Source organism: Centruroides vittatus, unplaced genomic scaffold (genome assembly GCF_030686945.1).
Source record: "Centruroides vittatus isolate TY-2023 unplaced genomic scaffold, ASM3068694v2 contig_811, whole genome shotgun sequence".
Classification (NCBI taxonomy): Eukaryota; Metazoa; Arthropoda; class Arachnida; order Scorpiones; family Buthidae; genus Centruroides; species Centruroides vittatus.
In genome coordinates this window covers 152,322-176,718 of record NW_027122529.1, presented here as the reverse complement: position 1 = coordinate 176,718, position 24,397 = coordinate 152,322, and the positions used below count along the sequence as shown (strand labels likewise).

At 33.2% G+C, this 24,397-nt stretch overlaps 1 protein-coding gene and 1 pseudogene across 1 annotated transcript; one reads left to right on the top strand and one right to left on the bottom strand.

Moving 5' to 3' along the window:
• Positions 1-2,078: 2,078 nt before the first annotated feature.
• On the top strand, positions 2,079-5,235 carry LOC136982135 (uncharacterized). Its single transcript, XM_067278559.1, has 2 exons — positions 2,079-2,084; positions 4,765-5,235. Exons 1-2 carry the CDS (start codon positions 2,079-2,081, stop codon positions 5,233-5,235), a joined length of 477 nt encoding a protein of 158 aa, XP_067134660.1.
• Positions 5,236-9,354: 4,119 nt separating this feature from the next.
• Positions 9,355-22,571, bottom strand: LOC136982132 (Na(+)/citrate cotransporter-like; annotated as a pseudogene).
• Between the last annotated feature and the right edge of the window lie 1,826 nt (positions 22,572-24,397).

Below are 24,397 nucleotides of genomic sequence, written 5' to 3'. Positions count from 1 at the left end.
CAGACGAGAACGTTAATGTATATCAGAATAATAATCAAATAGACCAGACCATAAAAAATGATAATAATGCATTACAAAAATACAAATAAACGTAAATTTTATTCTTTTAATTAAAATTTTATCTGTATTCATCGAAAACATAAAAAAGTCGGTTTTTCGAATAAATACTGGCAGCAAACACGCGAAACTTACATGGATTACTGGAAAAATTTATTATTGATGTATTTATGTATAGTGTTTAAAATTACCTTCTTCTGAATACTGGAACAAATCACAAACACACTTTAAAAGTTATTTAAAGTGTGTCTACGTAAAGTGCGCATAATAATGATCTTGGAAAAGGAAAAGAATAAAAATACAAATAATTGAAAACTCTTCTGCGCAATCGATTACCGCAAACAATTCCCGGTCGTTGTTCGTCGTTTTCGTTTTTTTTTTTTTTTTTTTTTTCTTTCTATTGTTATGATTTTTGGCTTCCGTTTCTGCTGTCGTTTGTCTTAACATGTAATTTGAATTCTATCTTGAATTCTGATTGCTATCTACTACTGTCATTACTATTAAACAGTAGAATTTACACATAAAGGCTATTATACTTTTTTCTAAAATAGAATTAAAGTACAGGCATTCTTGGCTTAACGCGGGATTTCATTAACGCGCAAAATTAATTGAGACATTCTCTTCTTATACGCGGCAGAAGTTTTATTTAATTAACCGCATTAATCAAGGGATGCCTGTAGTCAGGCTTACCATAATATTTTTTTTCTCAAACCGAAGCAATTTTGAGAAAATACAACAGAAAATGACGCCTACTAGGATGGTTGAAAAGGCTATATAAAAAGTTGTTAACAAAAAACAAGAAGTTAAAAGTAATTTCTAGTAACTCAACTTGTGATAAATATTAATAAGTTCTTAATAATAAAGTATTGAACATACTTTATTATTAAGAACTTATTAATATTTATAACAAGTGTAAACTTTTTTTGAAATTCTTTGTTACTTAAATCGGTACCTTTAAAATATAACAATATATTTAAGGAAGTACCTAATTCTACTAGTTTTGCCTTATGTTTCGTACATTTCAAGTGATTTTTAATATTTGAACTCCCACCACGAGTTAATGAAAATTCTAAAAAGCACAGTTCATATTTCACTTCGTCAATCCGATTACAGATATTTTTCAAAAACGGATAATCCTTTTTCAATCATCATTAAACACACGGTTTTTTGGAATTTTGGAGATTAAATTAATTTAAGGGTATCGGTCCCTCCCGTGGAGCCAAACACAATTGCATCGTTGTCAACCCGGTATCCTTGCGGCAAAATGGTCCCCTAAGTTATATGTGTATTGAATCAGAAGCATAGTCTGATTTAATTCGTATTCTTTTTATAATTGACTTCTAAAATCGTGAAGGTTTGGTAAGGGGATTTACAGAGTTCAGCTTAGGGCTTCGAAATGCTTTAACCCAACCCTGTGCCTCACACAACATTACTGGCATTTTAAACTTTAAGGAAATATCTTTTAAAATTGACAGCATAACTTATTGATGTAAAGCTGGACAATCGGGAAACTGATTCAATTCTTAACAGTCTAATCCACTCTTTCACAATTCAGAGAAGCTCATAAATATAACCGACCGATTTCCGAATAATCATCTGTTTTTCGTGTGGGAATAGACGAAAACTTATATTAAGCTCCCGTAAGGCTTTTAAATTGCAATTTGGAACTTAACAGAAAGCTTTGCTTTTTCTATTGCTATTCTGATAATACACAAGAATGAATCAAACGACCCAGATCAAATAGTTTTGTTTTTAAACACCATCCGGTGAAAAATGCGAATATTTGATTGTGACGATACTTTACGTGGCATTACTGATTGTAACTTAAAAATAAATAGAGATTTTTATTCCAATTTTGTCTAAAGGAAGATTTAGATTAGAATTTAGACATAGTGTCCGGAGCATGCAGCAAATGCGGTACCAAATGTTACCATGCGAGAGCCGTGCTTTTATTATCGATTATAACCTTTTTATATACATAAAAAAACAAACAAAAATTTTTTTCCAGCAATTAATAAAAGATGGAAGTATGTGACTGTGTTTTCACTTCCTTCTAAAAGTGACAAATCTTCCGAATGTGTCACCCGGAAATTACCGAAATTCATCTATTGGCCACTACCTATAACATTTCCAAAAAAGGACAATAGGAAACACGAAAAAGACTCTCCAATAAAAAGGAGGGACGGATGACGATCATGACTGTCGTCACAAGAAGTTCGTCCTCGTCTTGCTCCTCGCTCGGATACCTCCGTGATTCTACTCTATCCCTAACACCTTAAAAAAGTAAACTATTAATACTTTTAATGCGGACTTAATCACAGTGAACCTTCTGAATAAGTGAACTCCTTTAAAGTGACTCTTTCAAAGGAAAAAAGAACCCATAAAAGCAACTTCTAGAAGAAGAGAAAAAGTGAAAGTCGTCAACGAGAGGGGACTCCCGTGAACTCCGTCAATTCGGCAGTGTAAGGTATCTATACAATGTATCTAGATGTAAGCTCTCTCTCTCCCAATGCAAATAGGTTAAATCGTAGATGTAACCTTTACTATAAAATATCAATCTTTTTGTATAATTAGTTAAATAAACGGATAATTTTTTGTTTAATTGGTGTTTGGTGCACTTCCTTAACGCGTTGTCTCTCGTGTCGCCTCCATCCGGATCCGACCTCCTTTAATACGTAACCGCTTGCGCAAGAACGAGATCGCTATCGCGCTGGTATGTCGATTCCGACATACTGGTGTCATCTTGACGAGACATCGTGACGTGATGCCGACCCTCCGGCCACACTACAACGTGACTGCAACGTGTGTCCATTTTTCACATCGTATTAGCTATGTGAAGAGCGTAATAAATGATTAAAATTTGTTTTTCATAATTAAAATTTACAAAAAACTTTCCTAAAATTGAAAAAAAATTCATTTTTGTAAATTTATAATGAAAAAAATTCTATTATATTTTATTCTATAAAAATAATACAATTAAAGCAGGATGTGCACTAGCTCACCATATATTTCTAAATGTTTTACAAAATTTCCAATTTTTATTGCTATTTTCGTTTCCCTATATAATTAAACGTATATATAATAAAATCTATTAATTAAAAAACTATTGGATATTGTTTATGACATCAGAAACTACGTTAAAAAAACATAACCAAAGTCAAATCTGTGCATTAGAAGTTTAAAACGATTAAATTAATAGCAAGGTTGTGGCCGAAGTTTCAAACGTGAAAACGTGTACGTCGGACGTTCTGCGCCGCTTTCCTGTAAGCCTAGAAGTTTGGCAATGGCGTTTGGAAAGTCAGTGGAATCATGCTCGACGTTCCAAACGCCATTGCCAAACTTCTAGGCTTACAGGAAAGCGGCGCAGAACGTCCGACCTACACGTTTTCACGTTTAAAACTTCGGCCACAACCTTGTTAATTTGATTTTAAAAAATCCCATTAAAAACAATTATACGTTAATCGCGTGTCAGTAAAGGTCATGTAATTACTAAATTAAATCGTAACTTGCAGTAAAAAAAAAATAATTTCTGATGTTTTAAATGGAAATTCAGGATTTATGACTAAGACTATAGGTATGCCATCTTTGAACGATACTTTAAACTAAAGACTTGCCCAAATTACTTTTTTACCTGTTAATACATTGTAGTGTAAATTTTATGTGTTTGCATTAAAACAACTACAATATTTATACACACATTTTTACAATCTCTTCTTCTTATTACACATTAATAAAAAAATAGAAAAAATCATTTAACATAAAAAATTAAAAAAAATGTTACTTGTAATTTGGTTCATAAAAATATTAACATTGAGAATTGTGAATTTTTACAAATTTTGAATTATGTTGAATTATTTAATTTAAAAAAAGTGAGAACTTAATCGATGTATTACTTTTACATTAGTGCCATCTGGAGAACACAATAGTAACTATCTTTTACATACACAAATAATATTTATATATTACAAAAACAAAAAAAACTTATTAAAATATTACAAAATAATAACTAGAAAATATTATTTATATCTTTCATCATAATAATTATAACAATAATAATTTCATTATTTTAATGTATTTAAATTTAATTTATGGTAAATATCTAAACAATGAGAAATGAATTTATTTACTGAAATAATGCTTTTAAATAATGGAAAACATTTAATATTTAAAATTCTTTTGATTTCTTCAATAGCGTCTACGTCATAGGAATAGAATGGCATGACGTTACCTGCCGCAGGTGTTTCTGCGGGCACATGACCTGTCACGTGACCGCAGAAACAGGTGTTTTTGTTTTCAATATTTTTCACTATACAGCTAGTGGAAGGAAGGGCGAAACTAGATCGAGGCGCCTTTAGCGGCGACGCCGGGTGACAGAATCGGGGCTACAAAGGCGGCACCAGTGTTGTTCCACCTAGTGCTGTTGTACTAATCTAGTACCTTTTTACTTGTTCCAGTACCAACATACCCAACACCATTTTCCTAGTACTATTTATTAAATCCTAATACCTTTCCTTTCAATTTAGTACCTTTCAAAACATTCATTTTTATTCTATATTTCTACATTTTTTTACATTTACTTTGGCAGTAAATAGATGTTTTTATTGCTTCCTCATTCAAGTGCAGCAGTTGAACGTATTTTTTGCAATTAAATTTAATAAGAACTACAAAATTGAGTTCTTACCGGTTCCTGTGAAGCACTGTTATTAGCAAAGGAGCTACTTAAAAGCAACAACGATAAAACATTACACTTGGAAACCATCATCTGCTTCAAATATACAAAAACATTCTAGTGAGGATGATTCTGATTCTAGTGAGGGAGATTCTGATTCTAGTGAGGGAGATTCTGATTCTAGTGAGGAAGATTCTGATTCTAGTGAGGGAGATTCTGATTCTAGTGAGGGAGATTCTGATTCTAGTGAGGATGATTCTGATTCTAGTGAGGGAGATTCTGATTCTAGTGAGGGAGATTCTGATTATAGTGAGGGAGATTCTGATTCTTGTGAGGGAGATTCTGATTCTAGTGAGGGAGATTCTGATTCTAGTGAGGGAGATTCTGATTCTAGTGAGGGAGATTCTGATTCTTGTGAGGGAGATTCTGATTATAGTGAGGGAGATTCTGATTATAGTGAGGGAGATTCTGATTCTTGTGAGGGAGATTCTGATTCTAGTGAGGGATGATTCTGATTCTAGTGAGGGAGATTCTGATTCTTGTGAGGGAGATTCTGATTCTTGTGAGGGAGATTCTGATTCTAGTGAGGAGGATTCTGATTCTAGTGAGGAGGATTCTGATTATAGTGAGTGAACATTCCGCAACTTCGGACGTAAGTCGAGAAGTGACTGTACTTACAACAAAACAGTTACACAATCTTACACAAGCACGCGCGAAGGGTAACTAACTACAGAACAAAACTAAAGACGACGCAATCAATCGCCAGAAGCGTGCAAGATCTATATGTATATTATATATATTTGACGAAAACTATAAAAATTTGATACATTTTTAAAATTTTTTAATGCAATTTTTTGTTGTAATTGCGAATGGTCTTAAGTCAAGGAATGAATGAATTAAATGAATTAAAATATAAAACTAAATAAAATACGTTAAAAATTATTATTATACAATAATATTGAATCACATTTCAAGGGTTCACTTCAGCTACGTTTTGCTTATGTAATGCGCATACGTTTATATTCTACGTTCTTATCTATGTCTATCGATGCCAGACATGCGACAGTCGGCGTATTCTGCTTGTCTGGATCAGGACAGTTTGCCTATTCCCGCGTGCTTTTGTTAATAAGTAATAGAATGACTCATAAAAGACAAAAAGTTAATTGTTCCAAAACTGTTTTATTATTTCTTAAATCTAACTTTTAACGATATAATTTTAAACAAACAACTTGACACCTAAATGCGAATTCCAGCATATAATAAACAAATAACGTTGACTTTAAACATTAAAGTTTGAACGTTATAATTTTAGTTTAAAACTTGAAGATGGCTTATGTTAACAGGTTGAAAATGTTTAAATATAAATTTCCAACTTTTCTAGAGATCCCACAGTGTTTGGCTCTGATGATGGTTGCCTGCTCCCATTGTATACCTCTATGTCTTGATGTTGCGCTTAAGCTTCCATCATCGTATTATTGAGATATTTATTAATTGTGTACTTGTGCTCCTTGAGTTGTTGTAGATTACGCATAGTGGCACCCATGTAAACCATTGGTCGATTATTGGGATATAATTTAAACGTTGGTCGATTATTGGGATGGAGTAAATCCCTGCAGTGAAATTACAGTTATTTGGTTTCTTATCATTCCTTAAAATTCTGAAGATCGTTGTGTTGCGTCTATATAACACCACGACATTATTAGCTCTGGCCACTTTTCTATGTATCTTTCTTAAAGATAGGATATAATTTAAAACCACTCTTCGTTTCTGGTCCACCAATTATTGATGTTTGAAAGGTTGCGATCAATTTCTGTATTATTTTTATCGGATAACCCTGTTGCTCTGCGATTTTTAAGATGTAATCTAGCTCCATTACGGTGTCTCTGGTACAATGGGTATATGCCTTTATTATTAAGGATGTAAAGGTTGGTAATTTGATGTGCCGGGAATCAAGAAAGTTGTATGGAAGTAAAATAGGTTGAAAACATGGTTTCCTGTATACCTTGGTCCAAATTTCGCCATTCTTGCAAGAGATAAAAATGTCCAAAAAGTTTCCATTTTTTCCGCCGTTCGGGAAGAGGAGGAAATCATTAGACAAATACATTCCCCAACTTTAGCAAAGACGGCGGAAAAAATGGAAATATACAAGAGTAGACTTGACAATAGATGCATTAACGCCAGGGATGCAGAGGGCTTACCCTCAGCTTGGAAGTTTGCAATTAAAAGACTTACAAATGGCTCATGATTTGCGCCATGTTTCGTATTATGAGAACCTTAATATTTTATTATCTGTTAAATGATATTAGCTTGTACTAATAACTTTGGAATTGTTATATGTCTGTTATTTTACATTTGTGTATTTTTTACGCTTTAATTCTCATTTTAATTAGTTGCTCCGTTGCCGGTATTTTTGAATTTAAATTTGTTGTGTTCTATTCTATGGAATTATTTCTTGTTCGTCAGTTTAAACCTGAAGATGATCTATGGAATAGATCGAAAACGTTAGTTTTTTTAATTAAAAATTCCTTCGTCAACTTATAAGGTGGTGGTTACTGGAGTATTTAAGATTATATTTATTGATGCTGACATTATTAACAAATATCCGTTAAAATTTAAAATTTGAACTTTAATGCTGTGAAGTTCCTAAAAGAGAGTGAAAGTTACGAATAACTATAAAGTTCCTAAGTCGGAGAAGTTTCGGAGGTCAATTCGGGTCAGGAACACATGTTGGTGATGTAGACCAGACAGGAAGGAAACTTTCTTACTTATTATAAAACAAACGCAATGCGATGATAAACGACAGAGGGGAATGTCAACCGAGAGAGAGAGGGAACTTTGTCAAGGTGCTCGCCAACAAGTGTCGGGTCTAAACAATCGAGAAAAAGGGGGGTTAATGACCAAAAGGACATCTGTTAAGTCATGTAAACCCAAACCCGTTAGGGGGTAAATTGCCACAAGAACATCTGGAAGTCCGTTTAGGTTCAAAGACGTCAGAGAAAAGGGCCATAACTGAGTAAAATACGAGTACGGACTTCGAAAGCTCCTGTCAACACCTCTCGGAGCTTTTCCGACCCGGATCAGTCTCGGGTTTCGTTTAGAGACAAAAGAATGACCAATAGGGGAAAGGGAGAAGGCTAACAGGACCAACCAAAAAGGTAAGATGCGTGGAGAAACCCTATAAAACCCCCAAGTCTCAAGGTCAAGCGTCGGTTCTCTTCCGGACAAGTGTCGTTGTATAGATCCCAGGACCTCCGTCCACCAGCCCGTCACGCCCGTCCAAACCTCTCCTGTAAAGACAACGAGTTCTCCGCCTGCTAAGAAGTGTGTGCGTCAGAACGTCAACCCGTCGCCCCTGAACCAGCATCCCACCTCCGACTCTGCGGACTTTTCTCCTTGGAAGCCCGGGCCACCACAAGTGTCACACCTCGTCCGACGTCCGACGTTCCATGTTTATTGTTCTTCTATTGTTATGTAAGTTAAACTAGTTGTTAAAATTAACGGTTTTTGTGTAAGACACTTGTCATCTTTGTCTCCTGCCGCCTCCACCCACATACGATTCGCCCCTAGGTTTTCCTGACGCGCAATTAACTTATTGCCCCTAAAAGTCGGCGAGCTTACAATGCTAACAAACTTTCCTTTTATAATTTTTTCATATCCACCACAAGCACTTCTAAATAAATAGCATATTATTTTTCAATTAGTTATTTTTTAAAAAAAATAGAAAAAATATCATCTATTTTCAGATGCAGTGTAAGATTACAATAAGAAAGAGGCTTTCATTCCATACCGTATACGATCTATTCATTTTTGCGCTAGTATGGTTTGTTCATCCCTTAAGTACCAAATACTGTCTCCGTATTCTGAATTTCATGTCTCCCAGTGATTTCTTGCGGAGTTACGACAGAAAACAATTGTTGCTTAAGTTTTGCACACCAGTGTATTTGTAATGCAATATTATTATGTTTGATGTAATATAGTAAAATCTCAATCTGTTGTTCCTGGATGTTGAACGGAGAGGAGGCATTTCGTCTTCCGAAAAGTGAAATGTCTCCATGTTGACGACATCATCTTTGCCGCACTGGGAGGGGAGGAACGTTTCGATCATTCCTTCCTTTTCCAACGAGTGGGATCCTCTCGTTCCGTGTGGGTAAGGATTCAAAGGAAAAAGCGTCGCTTCGCAAGAGATGTGAACGACGTTTTCCCTTGCTATTTCTGAAGTAACATTTAAATTTAAGGTTTTAGTTTCAATTTACTAACGTAGGATAAGAAAGCAAGAGGTTTTTTATTTCCTTTGGGGTAGAGAAGTTTTCGATCTCGCTATAAATAATAAAGAACAATAGTGTATAACGTGTCAATCAAACGCTGGTGTTTTCGTCGTGTGACGTAATTTAAAAAATTATAATAAAAAATTGAAATTATTTAAATTCAATTATAATTAAATAAATTAAAATTATATTCAATTTCACGTCTATCTAATTAATAAGAAAGAAATGTAAACCAGTGGTTTCTTTGGAGTACGTTAATTAAATGACGACACGTAATTCAATTTTTCCAAATATATTTATTTTATAAAAGATCAGAGAGAGCAATAAATACGATAGAATAAGTTACAATTTTATTTAAAGTAACGATTTTTATAAAAGAATAATATATAAAATGGAGGCTGCTCTCAAGAAGGGTCTGTCAATGAATTGTTAGCCCATTCGGGGAAGGTATCGATTTTAAACATGGCGCTACCTAATGTGTTTATCATCAGAAACGTGACTGCCAAACAGATGATTTTCGCCAACAATCCTGGTATTATCTAAATAATAATCAAAATTACACGTTAAATTATGAATGAAATGTTACTTTATAAGAAATATCCTTTTCCAGGATGGATTATGTTAATGTTTTTTCTGTTTTTATGATGATAATTAGATGAAGTTTCATCCAGTGTTGAGTGACATTTACTTTTCTTATTATTTAAATTATAAGATAAATATTACAAAGTAACTATAGTATAAAGAAAAATAATGATTGCTGAACTTTTCCGGCATTCTTTATTTGTTTTCATCCCTAATAATTACTACAGTCATCATTAAGTCTTCTTATCGGTTCGGAAGATATTAGGGGTCATATCTCCCGAAACAATGGTCAGATTTTTCTGAAAATTACTAGAAACATTCGCTTATAATACTCAAACCTTCCTGCCGAATTTCAGATAATTTCGAGAAATGGCACATGAGTTATTACGTTTCAAATTGGAGGAAAAAAATTGTGCCCTCCAAACACAATAACATCTACACATACAGAAAAACTTCCAACATTTCTCGACGTTTCAAGGTGTTCTAAGTTTAAAATTCTAAAAATTTGGGGGGGTATTTTTTGACCGATCCCTATACTTTCCCTCTGTTATATATAAAGTAAAATAAAGTAGCCTATTACACACACGTTAATGATGATAACATTTTTAAAAGATTAATTCATTTAATAATATCTTCATATTAGTATTTTATGAAGACAATACAGTAAATAACTTACCATTTCTTTAATTTTTAATTTAAAGTTTTCGTATATGATAGCATTAGGTGCAGAAGCAACCGGAAAGATGAATGCAAAAGAGGAACAGATCGCGGTGGGCAACGTCAGATACAGTGGATGAATCCGTTGAATGGCAGCCTGAAAAATTATAATAGATAAATTATTTCTGGGATGGTAAGACCCTCTGTCTTACACATCCCAGCTGGCCATTGTGAGTTAGGTATAGGCCTAATTTAAGACCAACCATATATACCAATTGTACTATACAGCTATAATATTAAACTATTGTTTTTTTTGGGGGGGGTTCGAGAGGTCTGAACACATGGAGAGTTGGAAATGACATTTCACAATTTATTAACTTAATTTTACCAAATTTTGACTTTTTAATGGGACTTTTCGCTCCTACTCTTATATACTGTGAAAGAAAAAAAATATTACTCGATGAAAGTTAGCAATGATTGATGCTGCATATATTTCACGAAAAACTTTTTAATTAAAATATAATTAAAACTAGTTATATTGTATAACAAATTTTCAATATATAATAGTAATAAAGTGATAAAAAAATTTCTCAAGCGTTAAATTGAAAACCCGTAAATTAAGAAAAGGTGATAAGTAATAAGTTTCGTTTTTTACCGCTTCTGTTTCTTTTACAATATTTTAAAATGGCCGTTCTTTATTAAACAATAAATAAAACAAAAAGTTTTAATACAGCATGCATTAAATAACGTGGTAAACGTTTTAATGTGCTATGTGTAAGGTATTATGAATACGGAAGGAAGAATCGATTGTAAAAATCTGTATCACAGTAAGCTTTCATTCTGAACATAAGCAGTCACATAAATATTCGAAACGACACGGGATATTTTTATTAAAGTGAAACAATTTATGCAAATTTTAGTTAAAATTTCCGCCACTAGGTAGCGCTCACAAGCAATGGAAGCGCTCTATTAAGTTATTTCTGCAACTCACTTCGTATTTTATTTTAAAAACTTTATATTATTAACAGTTCTAAAGTATCAAAAAGCTTAATTTTGAGGGTAGAGATGAGTCTTATAAAAGGAAAAATGTAAATTATAATAACAAATAAAATCTTCATTAAGTCCGACCTTACTCGATACGAATGATTACTCCCCTCTATCTTTCCTCCTTCTTCACCTTTAACCACCAAAATTTAATAGAAATAACGCTCCTAACACTCAAACCCACCTGCAAAATTTCAGAAATTTTCGACTAAAGGTACGGGAGTTATTAAGCTTTAAATTGGGTGAACAAAATTGTGCCCACCCACACACACACAATAACATGTATACATACAGAAATCTCCCTGAATTTTTTCGCATTTTTCGACATTTCAAGCCTCCCTGAGTCCGAAAATGTATGAGGAGGGGAGTCACTTATAAGTGAGAAATTTCCCTCTGTTATAAAACAGAGGGAAAGTAAAACTCCTGTATCAATCTGAATATTTCTGTGAAAATTGCACGTGTTTAAGATCGAAATTCATTGAGATATGAATATTTAAAGACGTGCCCTACTTCCGAATCGCCTGTACATACGTAAACTCATTATAATTTTTTATATTTATTATATAAAGTCACTATCAAAACACCGGATTTATACTTCACATAAATATGTCAATTAAATTATTGTTACGTATTGTTTGAAAAGAGAATTTGTTCTGTTTACCGTGTCGATAACATCATTTGTTATCAGTAATAATGATGCTTAATGGCAATTCGCCTGCTTAAAAATGAAGGTTACAAAGCTTTTCAGATTTCATTACAGATAATAAACGAGCACATCTGACGTTATTATACAATATCATTACTCGAATATTACTTAAGTAATGATAATGTTTATCACTGGTTATACACGAATAATAAAGGATCATAAAATACTCCCTGGAAACGTCTGTACCATTCTTGTTGTGTAAACTAAATCAAAAATCCTTAATAAATCAGTTCAATTCATAAAATTCCATCAAGAAGAATTAATTTATAAAATATTAATACGGGTAGATTATTCACTATTATTAAAAATACAACAACTAGTTGCGTAACTTTCCCGGTAGGAGTTAAAATTATGTGTGCTGCCATCTGTTAGAAACGTTTTTTTTTTATATTGTTAACTGTTATAAAACGGCAAAAAGCTTAATTTTCAAGGTAGAGATGAGCTTTGACCTTTCACCACAAAAATTTAACAGCATTAATGCCCCTAACATACAATCCTCCCTGTCGGACAATGGGCACAGGAGTTATTAAGCTTGAAATCGGGTAAACAAAAACGTACCCCACACTCTAACATACAGAAAAATTCCCTTGCATTTCTGGACATTTCAATGTCTCCCGAATCCAAAAATGTAAAAATTTTAGGGGTCATTTAACGATCGATCGCCATAGTTTTCCTCTGTTATACATAACAGCCTGGAAAGTAGTATTATAATAAATTAAAAACCAGAATTATATTACGAGTTATTATAGAATTTATAGAAAAATAAAATGGTGTGAGATAACGATGACGAATGAGAAAAAGGTTGATAAAGGATAAATAAATGTAACTTCATCGATTTGTAAATATAATTTGATAAAGTTACAGTCTAATAAGTTCTATCAGTAACTACGATATACGATGCAACCCTTTCTTATCCTCGTTGATCTTCATTACCGTGTTATATACTACGACACAGATAAGATATAATCAGCTTCGCTTTTATATCGGAAATTACCGTATATCAAAATGTAAATCGATGATTACTTTTTTATTACAAATAATCACAATATATGTAATTTCTTGTTTTAAAAGTATAAGTCTTATCTTACCAAATTGCCGTGTAATCTAAGAACAATTTGTAATTCAAACAATTTAGGGTGCATTATTGATCTGACTTTCTCGGCTGTTATATACAACAGAAAGTGTGGAGATCGGTCAAAAGAATGACCCCCCCCGAAGATTTTTTTCATTTTTGGACTCGGAAGACCTTAAATGTCCAGAAATGCACAAAATTTGGGGTTTTTTTCTCTCTCTCTATTTGTCGATGTAAGTGTGTGGGGGTTCACCCAATTTGAAGCTTAATATCTCCTGTGCCTTTTGTCGAAATTTTTTGAAATTTTGCACAAGAGTTTGGCAGTGAGAAGCGTTGATGCCCCCAAACTTTCATGGTTAAAGGTCCAAGGGGTGGGGAGAAACGAGCACTCATGTGACACATCTCGAAGGCAGTTGGACTAAATGAACATTTATTCGTTGGTAACGTTTACAAACTTTACAAATCTATTATAAAACTCATCTATACCCTCAAAATTAAGCTTTTTTGTACTTTAGAATTATTAGTAATAGAAAAAGCTTTCAAATAAAATGACATAACAGATGGCACTACACGTTTTGCCGGGAAAGTTAAGCAACTCGTTGTTAGGTTTTTTTTATTTCTTTTTTTATTCTTTCTGTTTTAATAATTAATAAAACTGTCGAATGCTTATGCAAATTTAATTTCTGAAGTGAATAAGAAATGAAAATAGATAAGATGTGTGATTTTATCCTTTATTTTTATGTCTTAAAGTGTGGAGCATCACTGCTTGTTTTATTTTACAACAGCTTTATTGTTTACGAGTCGATATTTAAAAAGCTCTTCCTGATTCAATTTCCCTTTCTACATCTCTAATAACTTTCTGTTGTACAAATGCAAAGACACGAATAGAAAAGAAAACAAGAATCAAAGCGAAATCTTTCGACTTCCCATTCACTCAGTTTTTATTTTGTAAGGTTTTAAGGAAATGAAATTGAAATGACATTAATTTTTGAATATTTGTAGAAAGATTTACTAAATAAAGAACGAACAAAATTAAATACGTAAGAAGTAATAAGCGCTTTAACATTGAAGATTTCAACAAAAACTGCATCTTTTATGTCGCCTGTCTCTTTTCCTTTATCACTTCTTAAAAGCTTTCTCTTCTTTTAGAGTTTCTTACTTTTATATAATTATTTCGTTTAGAAATTTATAAAACAATTTACATATCGTGGAAAGAAAAAGGTAAGGAATTTAAAAGGCTCCAACTATATATGAACTACTGTATATATTAACTATATAATTTTTCTGTATTATATCAATAGCCAGAGCTGATAAAACATGCAACTTACCATTCTGGCGATGACGGGGAAGAGGACAGTGGCCGTAGCAGTGTTTCCCGAAACTTCGATAAGAGATAGGACCACCAGACACAATACTAAGCATAAAACGGGTGCAGAGAAATCACTCAATTTCGATAAATTTCGGCTCAGCCAATCGGAAAAGCCAGAATCCTGTTAAGTATATGGACGTCTTAATCAATTCCGTACGAATAATTAAGAATTATAATTGTTATTGTCCGTATCTTCGTCGGTTGACAGATACGTTGAAACAGAGAATATTGTGTATTACTTTTGCACCTTCTGCCAGAGCGAATCCTCCTCCCAAAAGTATGAAGACTCCCCAAGGTACTTTCTCTTGAGCGATTTTCCAGTCTAGTAACGAAGGACTGGTGGAACGAAGTTTGGGTTCTGACGGAATAACAAACAGTAAAACTGCCACCGCTAAAGTCGAAGTAGCATCCGTCACCTTCCTAAGATAAAAAATATTCAGAATTTTTCATTAATATTTCAATACATAAGAATAAGAATTTAATTTTAAGAAATTCAATGGATTGCAAATCAGGGGAGCTTCAAGCGTGAGGTTTGGTTTTGCAGAATTCTTGTTTAGGATGCCAACTCTTGAGTTATATGAGCAGTAGCATAAAGGTGTTGAAAGTATCACGTGGTATTAATCTCGGGTTTGGTGTTGAGACCATTCATTGAACGGGTTCTCGGTTTCAGTAAGCCCATTCACTAATTAAACGGGTACTCGTGTTTGGTTTATTTTCTTATGTTAACGCGACAAATGAGCCATCTGCCAAGAGGAATCCTTCCCGGAAGGACTTTCTATGGAATACTGGCATATTTAAGTGTTACAAACGTGAATAAAACCGAAAAACTCCGCGTGGCCAGGCGCGAACCCAAGTGTTCACTGGTTTTATCCACTCGGCCATTGGTGGGCTCCGAACGTGTTCGCAACACGCGAGACTATTCGAATGTACACCAATTTTAACATTCGCTGATTTATTGGTATTTTATTTAAAGTTATTCGTTTAATACGAATATTCAGAAACGATTTATCAATTTTACTATAATTATTATGGCTTGTAACAAAAAACACGAAACAAAGGAATTTAGTAGCAGTGTTGGATGATACTTACGCAGGTCCAGGCATTAGTTTGTCCCATCCACTCATAAATTCTGGATCACGGAACAACCAAAGAATTGCCAAGATTATAAATAGAATTAGAACTGCTGTCTCTTGGAACCTGAAAATAAATACGTAATGTATTTCAAAGCTATTTTCTGGGTTAATTCTGTTGTTGTTATATAAACACCACAGTGCATAAATGTATTGTAATTGATACCTTAATCGTCCGAGCTCGTAATATTTTTCGTCCAAGAACTTCTTTACTTGTAACTTGTCCACCTGAGATTTTCTGAAATTTTGAAGAATAATTTTAATTAAATTTATATTTATTGAGATATTTTGATAAAATAACCTATTTAATTTTAAGAAGATAAATCAGCCTGAACGATTAAACGTTACACGTATTCGTATAGTTAAACCTATTCTGGAAGTATAATCAAAGACCTTTTATCTATCTAAGATTATAGGAAGGACAGACACGCAGACGGCAGTGGAAATTTTTAAATTTGCAGCGCAAAAAGAATATATTTCCAAACTCTTACATTTTCCTTACGTAAACGAGAACTAGAAATATCCATATTAATGTGGCATTGATCAGCATCCCTGGTAAATTGAATAACATCCAAGAAGTGAAGGTCATTCCTTCGTAATGTGGATAAAAACTGAAAAAATAAAATAATGTAGTGGAAATAAACAGATAAAAACATCATTATTATTTTCATGACATGATATTTTACCTGTCCATGACGGTTTTAAACACTAAATTAGGAGCCGTGGCGGGAATGGTTCCGGTACCTCCGATGTTGGTGGAATAACAAAGAGCCAGTAATAGAACTTTCTTCAGAAGATCGCTCTCTACATTTTCTTCCTGACTATTTAAAATATAAAAAAAACACACTAAAATAAATTATTCGAAAGTTTTTTCTTTGTTTTAAATGACGAATCTTTTCCTGTGTTTATGCGCGTGTTCTTTTTCCATCTTTCTGCCGTGTGGAGACACAAAGAAGGCTTTTTACCTAACCTATCGTGGCTTGGCCAGGCCCACAATTGGGGGGCTGACCATATGAAGGACGAGTATCCGGGATAGATCGCCCATAAAAATTTCTCTCCATCCGGATTCGATTCCGGATTCCCCGGAGCAGCAGCTGATGTCTTAGCCTTCTTCTCAGATTATCGGTCCACCAATGAGCTAATGGATTAAACCACCGAACACAGGTATAAACACTAGTAGTGTGTCGGGAATTCGCGCTTGAACTCGGAAACTGGCCACGTGGATGATCCCGGAACTGGAGGATGATCCCATCACTCCAACAACACTTCTCGAATTAAGGAATTGAAGTTAAACAGATCCGTATAACTTGAGTGAATTTTTATTGTATTGTCATTAATTAATACTTAAAACTACGAAGAAGTTAAAGTAGAATAATTAATACAATAAAAATATTTGATAAAAATAAATGGCATAGACCTACTTTATAACCTTTTCCTTTTCTTCACCGGGTTCTATCTGATAATGATTCGAGACAGATGGAGCTTTATCTGATTAAATAATAAAATAAATCTTCCTGTTTTATAAAATTCGGTTTCCATTTATTTTTATTTAAAACTAAAACGTAAAAAAATATTCATAAACAGATACGAATTTTCTGTCATTTGTATTTCAGTCACGAAAGGAGGAAATTCGTATCTGGATTAGTATTGTAACAATTTCTTTTTTTTTTCGGTTGTGTTTTATTTTCAGCTAACACAACAAAAGATAAAAGGGAAGAAAATAGTTTAGATATCGAGATTCTACAAATTTAAAATAAAATCTCCTTGTTTACATTTGGTATTCCTCTCCTTGAACATAACAGAGACTTTGCAAGTCGAAGAAATCAATTTTGTTCTTCGTGTACTAAAAAGAAGACATTTTAGATCCTCAAATATGCATTGCTCCTATACCAGGGTGGTGTTATATAAGGGTTTGGCTGCATATATAGAACTTTTTTACTTATTTACTTTCCTGGCTGTTATATATAACAGAGGGGAAAGACAACAATCGTTCAAAAAATGACCCCTTTGTCTGAAATTTTGCACGTAGGTTTGTGTATTATAGACGTATTGATGCTGTTCAATTTTGATGGTTAAAGGTCAAGGGGTAGAAAGATAGAGAGAGGGATCAGGCTCAATGAGTATTTAACTCGTTATTGCCATAGATAATTTTTTTATTAAACCCATCCCTACCATCAAAACTGAGCTTTTATTTTATATTTTATAATAAGTAATTACATAAAATGTTTTAAAAATAAACTATCATAACAGATGGCGCCATATAGAGTTTTGAATGTCGTTGCCGGGAAAGTTATGCAACTCGTTGCTAAACTTTATAATAGAAGGAAAGAAGAAGAAACCCATTTGAAATATAAAAATGATCTAAAATACACCGAATTAATTATTGAAAGTTGCCTGAAAAAATTTGAATTATTCTTTTTTGAAGAGGGTAACTTTCACAATTGGCTGGAAAGTTATTTTCTGTTTATTGGCGGAAGTCACTCCCTTTTAAATAAAATGACTTTCGCCACACTTACTGAAGGATTACGTTACGTAGTAAAAGTTTATTAAACTGATTGACAGAATGATACTTACGTCGACGAATGATGTCACATTTTTAGATTTAATCCCGGTGGTATTAAATCCTCGAGTAACTCAACACAATTAATTATAATTAAGACATGACGTTACGCGATTTTCAGTGAAGCTAATGACAGGGTATTAGGTATTAGTGTAAAGTAAAAATTCAGAAACGAAATTTGGCGTGGTAACTTGTTATATAAGTGGCATTGATGCTCTTAAATATCGGTGGTTAAAGGTCAAAGGAGTGAGGAGATATCGTGGCAGTCGTATGAAAATTTTTTTCGTTATTGGCATTTATAATATTTATTTCTATGATTTCTACCCTCAAAATTAAGACTTTGCTCTTTTTTTATAATAATTAATAATATAAAAGTTATTGCTAATGACAATACTTAAGAATTTAACCTCTTTTAGACGAGTATTTACGAAAATCTTTACCTTTCATCTCGATTTGCTGCGAATCGATGATTTTTAGTTGATCCAGAACCGACTTAACGATTGGCATCATCATGGCCATCACTGGAGTGGGTCCAATCCACATGGAAATGAACATAGACGAGATCATGAAACCTACCAAAAGTCTACAAAACGAATAAAGTTAACGAGCAATTATTTATTCATTTACTTAACTCCGTTCTTGAGATTAAAGAAAGACAGACAGACGGACGACAGTGTGAATTTAACCGATCTGGACTCAAACCCGGGTTCTCCGAGTGATAAAGAACCATTTAACAACTCGGCCCTATTGTTTTCTTCATCGATACTTTACTACAGTATTATTTTGCTCACAAGAATACATACACAAGAATATTTTTGCATATTTTTGCTAAAACTTTCTCCGGTATTCTCTGATAATATAACGAACTGTTTACCTTTTAGGAGTGGTTCCAATTTTTCTCAACACTAATAAGGCTACTCTTTCGTGAAGCCGGCATTGTTCTACAGCCACCGCTACTAAAATGCTTCCCACAGCCGATCATGATGGCTTCCTGAAAGGAAGAATAGGTACGTTAGTAAAAAGAGAAAACTATCATACGCAGTGATTGTGTGTGTTTATCGCGTGCTAAGTGTCACATATATAGTCAAACTGATTTTGGAGATCAGCGGAAACATACAAAAAACACTTACATTCATGTAGGCGGAACAGACATTTGTAGTATCAACGATTCCCAAAGAAGGTAGCAGAACAATGGGTAATAGACCGGTGACGGGTAGAGGAAGAGCTTCAGTCATCCAATAGACTGCCATCAACAGTACGACGTAACCGCATCTGGAGGCCTACGTAAACCAAACACAACACTTACAATGTTGCCATAAATGTCTATTTTTACATTGAATCCATTTTTTCGGATGAATGTGTACAGTAAACACCGGCTAAATCGGACTTTTATAAACTCCTACAACCCACACCCCCTATTATTCTAATTGAAGGAGATTTATTGTATATATATATATATAACTCATTACTTAAGTTTACTTATAAGATCTTTGCATGTGTAAGAATAATCTGGATAAATTCGTGACTTATTGTTATAATTTAAGCAAATTTCTGGCGTACTTACGCATATACAGTACTTATGCGTGTCTATGTGTTACTCGATGACAAACCTCTTACTTAAAAATATTTATTTCCTGTAAAACTCCTGTGTAATGTGTAGTGTATGTATGTGACTGCATATATTTTATTCGTTAATTTAAAAAAATGCTTATATTCCATCAAAGGGGAGAAGATAGCCAAGATAATAGAAAGTGCAACGCATCAAGAGAGGAAATCTTATAAAACGAAAATTACAACAAGCTAATGAGAGACTTAAGGTCCGAAATGCATTCTTTTTGGAAAAATAAAGTGATTTTCTAAGGCTGGTCTTGTGTCCAGTGACGGTGTGATAAGTCTAGCAATAAAGAAAGGCCAATATAGTGCCCACAAGTATATACCAAGACTAGAAAGAAGCGTATTATAGTATATAAAATCGAATTATTGTCAAATCATCACAATGCCAAGCTACAATTATTAATCTTGTGTATACTTTAATCAGATCCTCCTGCCCCTAAATTTACTATATCTGGCCTCGATTTTCATTTAACTCCGTTCCTAGAATTAAGAAAGGGCATTTGGAAACTTATTTATTTATTTATACAGAGCATTAGAAAACTTGAAATTTCCAAATGCTCTGTATAAATAAATAAATACGATAAAAAGGTGGAGATATATAACAATATCGATTACACAAGCGAATTTATAGCATTTATGTAAGTCATTACATATAAATACACATTTCTTCATCGTATTGAAAAATCTCTGGTAACCAAAAATATATATTTATAATATAAAATCGATAAAACTTCTATACATTGTTAAATATATTTAAAATTAATTCATTTCTTATCTACAATAGAACAATAATCGCGATTAAATCTGACGTGATTTAAATTATCTTTGTTAATATTTATTCGTGTCAAATGCTTACTTTACCTCCTAATTAACAATTTATATAATAATAAATAATGTCGAATATTCGCATATTTATACGAAATGAATCTAATTCCTAACATATTTAAATAATTCGTAGTGTAATTACATAAGAGAAGATAGAAGAAGTAACGAGAAAGAGAAGAAAATTGTGGAATTTTACGAGAATCTTTATCGCCGCATTATGACTTTTATTACAAATAATTGTATTATTTTTCTAAATAAAAGAAAATATATATACAGTCCAAACACTTAAATTAAAATTATTCTTACTTATATTACACAGCTATGTGTTTCTAAGCTTTCTGCTCGAATCTAAGTTGGATAAATTCTTATTTTATACAGGAATTGTATGAAAGGATAGCACACCGTTCTATTGTGTTCGGTTCTGTTTAAAATATTAAATTCTATACGCTTCTCAGAATGCATGAAAGGGGTGTAATTGAATTACTTTACCTTCTTCGATAAAGGAGTTTGGTGTGAACTTAAACATTGTCATGTTTTCGTCAATTTTGAGCCTATCAAATCACCACAAAAACAGATTTATCTCACTAAAAAGTCGAGATTTATAAGGTTAATATCTGGAAAGTAATAACGGGATTCTTAAAATTATTCTGTATTTATTGGACCGAAATATATATAAACGTACAACGCAGTCGAGTCTGCAATTATTGATGTGACAATCACTAAACAAGTACGAAATTACGTAGATAAATATATACAATAAGTAACCTTATATACATTTGTATTAGGTGTTTCATTTCAGGTATGTTTCCTAAACTATACTGGGAGGAAATTCAACCTCTCTGTAACTGAGAAAAGAAGAATTTTATAGGGAACTTCATTAGTTTTCATTACACTCCTTCGTAATTATAAATGGAGATTTAACTCGAAGTTAGCTGTAATTACAGTGATACTTCCGGTATGTCACTCCTTCGAGATTAAGATTTTGTTATATAAATGGATTCTGTAGACTTATTTTTTTATGTTTTGACTAAAAAAATTAATTGCTAACGAATATTTAATGATGGAAATGTTGATTATTCTAGTATTAAGTAAATATTCACATTGTACACAAGCAAAAATTTACGATTTGTGAGTGTCAAAATCGAAACAAATGTTTTTACTTAACGTTTATTACATTTTACATTAAAAAAACTCAATAAATTATTGTTAATAAATTAATTATTGATGATTTTTATCGAGTTAATTAAATTTATGTATTAAAATTCTTGCTATAAATGAAAAAATGAGGCTTTTTTTCCCTGTATGTAAGGATTGGGGACACGATTTTGTTCACCCAGTTTGAAACTTAGTAACTCCTGTGCCTTTTGTCGAAAATTGCTGAAATTTTACAGAGATATTTTACTATTATATGTAAATGATTTCACAAATTTTCAGGAAAATCGAATTATTGGTTCGGAAGATATGGCCTTATTCCTTTTATATGTCCCGAACCAGTCTGAAGACTTATAAAGATAATGGTAACAATTGTTAAGGATGAAAACAAATAAAGAATGCCAGAAAAGTCCAGCAAAAACATTGCCAGATTTTTTAAATGGCAGATAAAATCAAATTTTTATCTAAAATATTGAATATTAATTTTAACTGATAATATTCATTCAAATCGGAGAGAGAGTGTGTGAATTCTCTGATAAGTTTGAAAAGATAATAATTGTTTTCCTAAACTTACATTAATTTTAATTTTAATTTCAGTTAATTGGGCCTTCTGTCCCTAAGATTCGCATACCTGGTATTGAATTTCATATATATAACACGAGATTAAGGAAAGACAGACTGACACATAGACGACAATGGGAATCTATATGTCTACAAAAGTTCATCTTACTTGAGTTCCGTAATGGAAGGGAAGAGGAAGTAACAAGATGGGTGCCAGCAATAACAGAGATCTTTTCCTCCAGGCTCGAAAGATAGAGCATCCTCCGCAGGATTGCATCCATCCCAGGAAGGGCAATGCGACCGATCGAGACATGGTTCAGTACGTAAATGAAGAGGTTACCGATACTTTTATCTTATCTTCTCCACAAAATAACACTATCTGGTAGGCGGAACTTTATCTGTTGGCATCTGCTGATCAGTACAAACAAAAGGGGAAGTGAAAAAGGGTTGTAATTTATAAAGGATATTGCCTATCTGCCATTGGCCAGGATACAAACATAACTCGTATCCTGACCAAAAGACAATGACTTCTTGAATCTATGGACACATAAACTGTAATACATATCTCTCTCCTACCTCGTCCCTCTCTCTTTTCTCCTGTTTCCCTTCCCTTCTCTCTCTTCTTTTCCTTCTCTCTCTTCTTTTCCTTCTCTTTCTTCTACCTTACCCGTGTCTCTCCTCTCTTCACCTTCTCTCTCCCCTCTCTCTATCTTTTCCCCCTTCTTTCCTCTCTCTACAAATGATAATTCAATAGCATTTACATACTAATCAGAAAATAATAACGTCAAAAACAATACAGACAGAATAGTTATCTTTTGAATACCCAAAAATATATACAATAGATAAAGACTACTCACTTTTATTAATATTTTTATTATACTGTGGAAAGGTATTATCCAATAAGGGGATGACTTTCTATGGAAATCCGCCCCTATTTAGGTGTTATAACGCGAAAATAATAGGAAAAGTCCACGTAGCCAGTCCGTTGGCCAGGTGCGAACCAACTAGTGTTCAGTGGTGTTATCCATTCGGTCTCTGGTAGGTGATTATCAAAGGGTACATAAATGGCAATGACTATTCACTGGTATCATTGTCATCTTAAAGTACGTTTCTAGAAACTATTCTATATATTTACGTTGCAATTTGAAAAAAATTAGACTTATAAATAGCCACTGTCCTTCGTCTGGTGTCTGCCCTTCTTTACTCTCGAAAATGGAGTTAGGTAGATTAAAATCGAGATCAAATATGAAAACCTTTGGGGCAGAAAGCCCTGACAAACTATATGCTTAAAATTAAGTAATCCCCTTATTGTGGACGTAATTAATGTTACATTTAATTACTTTTCATATTATTTGCACGTGAAAAACGACTATAGACCTACGTAAGTAAAATTAATAAAACTAATAGAAAAGTATTGTAAGAACTTAATAAGTTCTTCCCGAGGGGAAAAAAATGGGCAACCTCATTTGACGATCCTGACTTAAATTCAATTAAATTAAAGACCATGGTGAGAAAATAAACAAGACCGATAAATTTTTTACTCCTGCCAGAATTAAAAATAAACAGAAGTTTTTATTTTCCTGGCTGTTATATATAACAGGGAAAGTATGGCGCTCTGTCAAAAAAATGACCCCCCCCGAATTTTTACATTTCTGGACTCGGAGGGCATTGAAACGACTTTGTTTGCCTACTTTAAAGCTTCACAAAATTTCAGAAACATTCGACAAAAGACACAGGATTAAGCTTTAATCTGGACCTCTGGCTCCTAATCTTTCCATATCTAGTCTCGATTTTCGTATATCTAACTCCATTCTCTAGATTAAGGGAGTACGGACAGCTAATGGATGCCAGTGCGAATTTATAGGCCTGCAATTTTAAAATTGGGTTAATGTTACCTTAGGTGCCAAGATGGCGGCTCGCTTCTAATTCCAGCAAAGAAACAATAGGACGCTCGTTCTAACCTAACCTAACCTAATCTAATAAATTACCATAATTATTAGCAACCGAATTATTAGGTTAGAACGTGCGTCCCACTGTTTCCTTGCTGGAATCAGAAGCGAGCCGCCAACTTGGCACCTAAGGTAACATTAACCTAAAATTGCAGCCCAAATTAAAAATGTTATATTGTATATAT